The following is an 8,993-nucleotide window of genomic DNA, read 5'->3' as shown; positions in this document are numbered from 1 at the left end:
TTTTTAATTTTAGTTTGATCCATTAAGTTATGAATGTTGGACATTTGATCTTTAAGTTAAAAATTGAAGACAATTTAACCCTCATATTAGAGACCAAAATATCATAATATTTGTAATTTAAAGACCAAATTGTTCAACATCCATCATTGAAAGTACCAATTTTTTTTTTAAATGGAAAATTATATTATATATTATATATAACCATTTTCTTTCTAAATGTAGAAAAATATCACTTCATTCGATTGGTGCAAAGAGATTCATATGAATCCTGTCAGGAACCAAGGCAATGGAAGTAAGCAATTTTGACTTATATAATGATTTATTTTTCATTTATATAGTTTAAATAAAATAGTAATATATATTCATTTTTCTTTTAGATTGTTGTTATGCCTATGTTGTTTGCGGTATCATGGAAATTTTGCACCAAATTGAGCAGAAAAATAAAAAACAACGTGGTGGAAGATTTGTCTTGTCTCCACAAGATGTTTATAATAATTTGATAGAGAATAAAGAGGAAGATAGTATCGGCCGTAGTATCAAGGAAGCATTGGAATGGGTTTGTGAACATGGGTGCATTTTGGAAACAAATTGCACCTACAAGGGAAGGTTTATGCCAATCACATACTTGCGTGAGGTATATATACTTTCTAGGTTTGATTGTACATTTGGTCCCTTATATTAATTATTTAGGTTTCAAGTTGATCTTTTATATTTAAAAAATTTAAAGTTTGTCCCTTATGTTTATTTTTGGTTTCAAGTTGGTTTCTCAAGTTTTGAAAATTTGAATTAGTGAGTCTCTATCTAATCATCTTTATAAGACTAATTAATTCAAATGTTAGAAACTTGATGAATCAACTTGAAACTTTTAAGAATTTGAGGGATTAACTTGAAACTTTTAAAACATAAAGGACCAATTTGATACAAAATAAACATAAGGGACCAACTTAAAACCTTAAATAAATATAAGGAACCAAATGTGCAATTAAACATAGTTTCTAACCTTCTTCTATTTTTTTTTTTATCATGTCTTAAGCAAAAAAATTATTTTGTTTTCTAACATCTATCTCTTTACTCTTTAGCCATATATGCGTGTCACAACTTTCCGTCAAATAAACCTTCAACAACATGTGTTATCAAGGACTGAATTAGAAAAATGTGAATCTAAAGTTAGAGAAGCAATCTTGATAGCACCAGTTGCAGCTCATCTAATATGGATTAATGAGATGCAACAAATAAAGGTGAGTACATACAAGTGTTATCATTACATGGTTTATTAGCATTTGTTCACAATTTGTTCACACACATAGTTGAAAAAAAGTACAAAGAAAAACTAATTAAATAATATGTATTTTAGAATAATTAAATGATATGTGTTCTTATGTGAGTGATCTAATTGTGATCAAATAATGTAAGTATTTCTCATCATTTTACTAGAACTTTTTAGTTAATTTGTGTATTAATAATTTAATACTTTATTCTAGGACGGTATCTACTCTGGCCCTAAAGATGAAGCATCTTTTGATAAGACTGGTGATCATGGGGTGATTGTGGTTGGCTTTGGTCAGTCAACAAGGAACGATGAACTAGTCAAATATTGGATAGTTAGAAATTCGCATGGCAAAAGGTGGGGCAATAAAGGATATGGCAAAATAAATTTAGCACCAACTCATGGTAGGTTGCTAGTTCAAAGTGTATGGATTGTTAGAGGTCTTGAGAAGATGTAGCTTAATTTTATTATCGAAAATGTACCTTGTTGCATATATCGCATCATACTTTTTTTTTCTATTTGTCTCAAGATGTATACACCTATGTGGAGTGTACACAAAACATTTTCCTACTCTAAATATGTAAATTAATAGTACTTTTCTTTTAGGCAATAAATGAGACTAAATGGTCTCCTTTTTATAAGTTGGTCTATTATGTTATTAATTAATATTGTTAGCATAAATTCATCCTTTTTTGTCAAACCGGTTTGAAATTTTTTAAATTTAGATGATCATATGAAAACCTAAAATAAATGCAACCAACCAAACATACAATTTAACCTTTTGGTCAACCATACAAATTAATGGTCTACCATACAAATTTATTTGTAGCAATATATTGTTTCTAATTCATAGGTAAAGATAAATCCAAATTCAAATAATAATTGCTAAATTAATTTATTCAAAAATTCACAAAAGATCCTTGCATGCATAAAATGTGGTCCGATAAAGCAAGTACTTGAAAGATCTCACTCCAATGCTCTATTTGACATGGTCAGATCTTAAGTACTCAGCCCAAATGACTTTGGTGTACAATTTTGCAAACATGTTCAAACTCTCAACCTAGATATTTTCTTTGTGCGCTTTTCACTTATCTTGTTTTTCATCACCTTGAATTCGAAGCCGACGAGGAAGAGAACAATGAAAGAGAGAGAATTGCGTGCGTTTCTTGTTCGCCTTTTAGATTTATATTTGTTTGATCCTTAATATTAATTTCTGAGTCTCGACTTAGCTTTAGTTCTAAGAAGCTTGGTGTGTACTCTTTCTTCTCATTCATCCTTTTTAATTGGACTGTGACATGACCTTGCTTCAATACTTGAGTTTGTTGTATGAATTCTTGCATTCCATCTTTTTTATCATGTACCTGGAGTTCAAAAGAAATAATATTTCTTAATGCAAAATATACTTGCCAAAATCAAATACAAAAAATAATATTAAAATAACTTATAATTAGTGAGACAATAAATATGATGCAATTGGCAGCTATAAATAGTTCATTTGTCTAAAACTTCATTAATTTTTTTTATAGAAGAGCATGCAAATTCAAAGCTAGATAACTCAAATGGAGTAACCAAGAATTAGTTCAAGTGTAAGGGTCTTGGTCCCCTTAAATATGTGGTCAGAGGTTCGATTCATGGCTCATGCGTATGAAGAAAATTCGGTTGGGAGGGAAGAACCCACCCTGCGTGCCCCACAGGTTCCCTGAAAAAGATCATTCATCGCTAACTACGGTGAAAACTAACTTAAGTGATCGCTTATAATAAAATTTGCCATTTAAAAAAAATGTCAACCTGTTATTTTGAGAAATTGTGGTTTATATGTTTGTAATCTATTTTCACTTTTATTGATAAATTATTATTATATATTAAAGTGACCACATTTTTACACAAATATTTGGAAAAAATAATATAAAATGAAAACAATTTAGTATAGCTGATTTTCTGAATTTAGTTGTTTAGATGCATTGCAAACCTAATGAACAACTTCAAAGTTGTTTAAAAAATGATCAAAAATTAGTTGTTTAGATGCATTGCAAACCTAATTAATGAGCAACTTCAAAAAGTTATATAAAAATATGATCAATGAAAATCAATTATATTATACCACAACTTCCACAAGTAAACAAAAATAAGTTAATATATGTTTAATTTTATTACCTTAGTGAATATAGGACTAGAATAGGAGTTCCATGGAAAATGTTGTTCATCACGAGACAAGCTTATGTGATTTTCACTTCCTTGTGGAGGCCACTTCTTTTCTTCAGGTAGCAATTGAAATATTTGGCTAGAATTAATAGGTCCAATATTATTTCTTGATATTGCATCCTTTACATCAAATATATGTGAACTTGTCTTATATAAATCTTTGTCCCATACTGAACTTGATCTTAATATCACGTGATTATTATTGAAAACCCCATTCTCATGAAACCTACAAATTATTAAGACAATATTAAAGAATTAATTATTTTTTATAAATGTCATTTTTTAAAAATAACTATAAACAAATACATAGTAGATTATATTGTTTTCATTTTAAGTTTTGAAAAATGTTAAATAGTGCACTCGGTGTATTAGTTAAACACATAAATAAGAAAATTGTGTCTTGAAACTCGTGCATTCAATGGATTGAAAATGTAAAAAGTTATTTTTATCAACATTAACTTTATGTTTTATTTCTATTTTTGGTATGCTTAACAAGTGCATCAGGTGCACTGTTTAACATGACCCTTAAGTTTTAGACGAATATTTTAATAGTTATGCATCAATAATTCGTGTTGTCTACCACATCAGACATTTTTTGTTTTACTAATATAATTTTTAATGCACATGTATAATATTTTTACACTGATAATATATAAAAAATTTAAATAAATTCTCAAAATTTAATTTTTATAAGAAATAATAATAATAAATATTAACTTAACTACTCTACCTTGAAGTGGCATGAGTTTTGATTTCATTATATGGTTGTTTCATTAGTTGAGACGATGGTTGCAAATAGTTGTTATTAACACCAAATTGTCCTTGGACATTAAATCTTCCATACATATCCAAAATGTGATGATTCCTTCCTTGCATTGCCCTATTCTTTTGGGATAAAACTGAAATAAAATCATGCATGTCATGAGTAAATTAAAGCCTTAGAAACATTAAAACTTGATTTTTCCTAACAATAATAGTATAAAAGTTATGAAACATTTATTTACCTTGGCCAGACTCATCAAGCTTTTTACTCCGATACATCTGAACCTCCAAAAAAAATAATTAAAACGTTATAAGAATGACTAAAATATCAAAATAACGTTTTTCTAGCTTGACGATTAATCAAACAACAAATGAAAGTAGCTTAAAAAGTAACCTCAATTATTACCTGCAAATGACTCTTCACATGTGCAATACTAAGTCCTCTTACATTCATCAACTGGAGAACCAGCTTGGGTGTTGCTCCTACACACCCAATATTGTTATCAATAAAAGTTAATAAAAATGCTTAAAATATATAAATAGCTATTTTTTTATGCATCAAAGAAATTATGCATAACCTATTGTATAAAAATCACAAAAATGTAAAAGCAATTGAGGCAAAGAATCCAAAAATAGTCTAAATTAAATATGTAGCACAATAATATGAAATGAGACGCCGAATGAGAATTAAAGACGTGAGATCAAAGAATTTGATTCTTCTGCTAAATTTTTTGCCTTCCTAACAAATTAACTATTAACATTTGTGTTCCATATAGGTAACTCGGTTGATGAACTAAAGATTGTAGGATTTTTAAAGAGTCTCCACATTCGATCTCGAAAACTAACATAACAACTAATTATCGATATTTTCCTATAAGATCCACATCATGACTTTTGTGTATATAACTTATAAGATTGAAATGAGTGATACTTACTTTCTTGCCCTCCAAGCCTCTCAATAGCATGCACAAAAGATAAATGAAGATCGGGAGTCCATCGAAGCCTAGGCATTTTCGACCTCACATATTGTCTTACCGAACTTCCACGCCCTTTCTCTTCACTTGAATTATTATTGCTACTTAAATTCCCTTCTTGTGATTGTGATGATATCTCATTGTTGTTACTAATCTCACCACAAAGGCCATCACTTATTAGTATTTCATCATCATCTCCAATATCATCCACAGCTTCTTCGTTTAAGTCAAAGAACGAACGTTTTCTTCGACCTAACAAAGAGGGTTTTGCTCCAATAACGCCACTACCTTCAATCTTGATGTCTTCGCTAGATATGCGAATTGTCTCCGCCATTTCTGTTCAATTTTCTTCTTCTTAATTGATTACTCCGGGGTTTCCTAGTAGACACGAAAAAACTTCAGACAACATAGAAGTTTGTACTTGTTCAATATAATTATGGTCATATATGGAACCAAGATATGGAGTAGTTAAATATTTGGGCAAAAAAGAAAGACACGATGTTATGTTTTAGAAGGATTCATGTTTTGTTACATTTGTACCAAAAATTTATTAAACTTTGTGCTTGTTCCTAGGTCTTGGAATTCTACACTCACCTACATATAATCTACAATTTGAAAATTGTTACTACGTTGAAGAATGCATCAAACCTAACGTAAAGGAAATAGTACTTGATGACATGTATAAAAGTTTTAATTCTCGTAAATGTTAAATTAATTATGTGTATAAAGATCACCCTTCTTTTTTTATTTAAAAAATAAAAATCATTTTTCTTTAAAAAAAAGTTCATTTTGAAAGGGGGTGTAGGAGGTGTAGAGTTAAAAAAAAATTTTAACTCCCACATTTTTTTTCACAACAAATTGAATTTTTACTCATGAAAGTGGGAAAAAAAAATACAAGTGATACTACAAGTAGCACTAATCAAATTCACTCCATATATGAACTTCAATATAGTTAATTAAAATCGTATATATATATATGAGTTGAATTGAGTACTTCTAGTATTTTGTTAAATAGCTTTTTTATTAAAATGAGAATTCTATAAAGCAAATTACATCCTCAATTTATTTCTAAAATTTGATGGAAGTGTAAGAAGTTTAGATCCAAAACAATTAGAAATCAAGAGAAATGAAACCAAAATGAGTTAAAAAAAGAAATGAAACCAAATCCAAAAATGTTTTTCCTAATTAAAAAAGTCAATATATATTATGATGAAAGATTAAAGAAAATCTTGATTGGAAAGACTCAATTTGAACTGTTCATAAGTTGAGAGAGAGAGAGAGAGAGAGAGAGAGAGTTATGTGCAAACCATTGGTGAGGGTGAAGCTATACAACTCTCTTCCAAGATAACTTCTATAGATGATTGGAAAGATATGCTATTAGCCAAACTCTTGTTTCCAAGATCCAATAAAGCCAATTAGTATTTCTTTGAAGATCAACTTTGCAGATTACTACAACCAAAAGAAAGTGATTACTGACTCATGTTTTGTTGATCCAAATGTAATTTATGATGATGGGAGAAAAACCCTACTTGGTAAGGTTTCTTTTAATTTGTGTTTAAGCAATGGAAGTAGCTAGCTGTAGTTAGAATGTAAGGAAAATAATTAAAGCTTATAAAATACCATAGGCACATCAAATATTCTCACAAATATTCAAATATGATTAAATATTATATATATGTAGAAGACAATGGTCGGATATACGTGTATTTCTAATTTAATTCATTTTCATTATTTTTTAGGTTTTACTCTTTAATTTGTCTCACAATAATTGATCTATTTTATTATTTTACAAATTAAAAATAATATAAATTCTTTGGTATGTTGGAGTTTAATTGATCACCTATGCTATGTAAACAAAATTCATTTAACCTTTAAATTTAGTTTAAAATAAATTAATAAAAAAAATGTGACATAAATATTTAGTTTTGGATATGGAGTAGCTGTATTCAACTAAACTTTGGAGAACTGGAGTGTTTATCTTAAGAAAATTGTATAAATTAGTATCCGAAAAAAATTATAGAAATGGGGAAGAGATAAAAATATAAGCCATATTAGATTTGATCTAGTGGTAAGGAGTTTAAATAATATTTAATTTGTAACACTTTATAAGTAAAAATATATTTTTTAGGTTCATTGTATATTTAATGAACCAGGTTCATTAAATATACAATGAACTTAAAAAGTGTATTTTGGCTTATAAAATGTTACGGAGGGAGTATGCTAGAGATCCTGAATTCGATCATCAGTTCCGATATAAACAAAAAAAATATATATAAAGTGGAAGAATACTAATTTAAAACTGACATATATTAAATTAAAAATTGAACATTTTTAAATCAATATTTTTTACAAATAAGTCTTTTATTGTGAAGCTACGTACGTAGGAACAAATTTTTTAAATATTTGTTCCCCCGCAACTGCGATCAGGAGGGGGCTGGAACCACTTGATGCCAGAAAGTGGTGAAAAACAAAATATTTTTTTTAAACATTTGAATTAGCAAGTAGTAGCTAGCTAGGTAGCTAAGAATTATTAACAACAAAAGATCAAAGGCACACGTATGACCCCTATCTTGGACTATTGAGAATCATGTGATTTTTCTTAGCTTTTTTATCTTTTTTTTTTCTCTTTCTCCGTGATAATATTTATTCCTTACTACTAGTACTAGTATTAGTTGACCTCTGTTACTGATAGCTCCATTTGCTTAATTTTACTTCATAAAAAAATATTCTTAAATTGTGCCATATATAGTGACCAAGACTTATAAGTCCTAGCTCTAGTAGTCCACAAATACACACCATATCTCAAATAAGGATAATAGGATTTATTTTTATTTTTTTCGGGTCAAGTGAATCTACCAAACTGTTTGGGTCAAGAAGGATAATAGGATTTAATTTATATGTATTGATAGTATATAAATATTTTTATTTTACACATATGTTGACTTTTACCTAATTTTTTTTTTCTAAAATCATAAATGAAATTGGTTGCGATGGAATGACATTGTAAATTTTGTTTGCATAGACTGTGCATAAAAGTTAATCTCGATAAATCATGCATGTGAAAAAAAGTTCTTTATATCTTTAATTTGAAATGAAGAAAGAAAATATGAAGTTGCATAATTATGTTTGGAGTAATAATTAGTGTACATAATGCGTAATATTTGCGTGACTTCGTGAACATAACACAGCTAATAAGAATATCGTTTTATATATATACATGAGTCGAGGTTTGAATTTGGAATTCCCCATTTTTTTTTTTTTTGACTAAAATATAACAATATTATTCATTCAAATTTGTAAAGTACATCGATCGAAATCATTACATATTCAAATTCGCTAAAAACTAAAAAAGTTTGAATTTGGAATTCCCCATTTATTCATTATAAAGAAGACAATAAAAAGATATAGAGCATTAGAGCTAAAAAAAGTATAGTACAATATAAAGAAAAAATCAAGCCACCAAAAGACTATCTAATCAAAGAGAAAATTTCCACTGCCATTCATAGAAAGTAAAAATAGATTCAAAAAATTTACATAAAAAATCATTTCTAATAAGAGAACTTAATATTATCCACCAATTGTTTCAACATCCACCCATTTATTTGAGAATATGAATTCATTCCACGGCTCATAGATCAACCACACCACATGATGTCAAATCAAAGTCAAACGATTTCTAAGTTGGAAATCACTACCAAAAGAGCAAAAAATATAACAATTTATGTGGCATATAGGTAGCTCCCATCTAAACCATTTGAAGTGAGAAATTGTAAGTTACAAAAAAGATG

The 8,993-nt window shown here is 28.4% G+C and overlaps 2 protein-coding genes across 2 annotated transcripts; one reads left to right on the top strand and one right to left on the bottom strand.

Moving 5' to 3' along the window:
* The first annotated feature begins 409 nt into the window (after window positions 1-409).
* On the top strand, window positions 410-1,724 carry LOC123896508 (cathepsin 7-like). Its single transcript, XM_045946885.1, has 3 exons — window positions 410-634; window positions 1,080-1,238; window positions 1,482-1,724. The coding sequence occupies exons 1-3, from the start codon at window positions 410-412 to the stop codon at window positions 1,722-1,724; spliced, it is 627 nt and encodes a 208-aa protein (XP_045802841.1).
* A 292-nt stretch (window positions 1,725-2,016) lies between these two features.
* Window positions 2,017-6,815, bottom strand: LOC123898100 (protein PHOSPHATE STARVATION RESPONSE 1-like). The gene is made up of 7 exons (XM_045948962.1): window positions 6,513-6,815; window positions 5,167-5,583; window positions 4,638-4,714; window positions 4,474-4,510; window positions 4,200-4,368; window positions 3,422-3,695; window positions 2,017-2,628 (listed from the first exon to the last, which is right to left on the bottom strand). The coding sequence occupies exons 2-7, from the start codon at window positions 5,537-5,539 to the stop codon at window positions 2,371-2,373; spliced, it is 1,188 nt and encodes a 395-aa protein (XP_045804918.1). The 5' UTR covers window positions 5,540-5,583; window positions 6,513-6,815; the 3' UTR covers window positions 2,017-2,370.
* Window positions 6,816-8,993: the final 2,178 nt, after the last annotated feature.

The sequence above is a fragment of the Trifolium pratense genome, linkage group LG7, assembly GCF_020283565.1.
Source record: "Trifolium pratense cultivar HEN17-A07 linkage group LG7, ARS_RC_1.1, whole genome shotgun sequence".
NCBI lineage: Eukaryota > Viridiplantae > Streptophyta > Magnoliopsida > Fabales > Fabaceae > Trifolium > Trifolium pratense.
The sequence above is the reverse complement of the archived record's forward strand: the minus strand, read 5'-3'. Positions and strand labels throughout refer to the sequence as shown.

Bases quoted from the DNA above. Each gene is read 5' to 3' on its own strand.
- LOC123896508 (XM_045946885.1), top strand. From the start codon at position 410: ATGGAAATTTTGCACCAAATTGAGCAGAAAAATAAAAAACAACGTGGT. The intron at 635-1,079 runs GTATATATACTT...TTTACTCTTTAG, and splicing joins CAATCACATACTTGCGTGAG to CCATATATGCGTGTCACAAC. The intron at 1,239-1,481 runs GTGAGTACATAC...ACTTTATTCTAG, and splicing joins ATGAGATGCAACAAATAAAG to GACGGTATCTACTCTGGCCC.
- LOC123898100 (XM_045948962.1), bottom strand. From the start codon at position 5,539: ATGGCGGAGACAATTCGCATATCTAGCGAAGACATCAAGATTGAAGGT. The intron at 4,369-4,473 runs GTAAATAAATGT...ATTTTATTTCAG, and splicing joins GCTTGATGAGTCTGGCCAAG to TTTTATCCCAAAAGAATAGG. The intron at 2,629-3,421 runs GTAATAAAATTA...TTTGAACTCCAG, and splicing joins CTAGTCCTATATTCACTAAG to GTACATGATAAAAAAGATGG.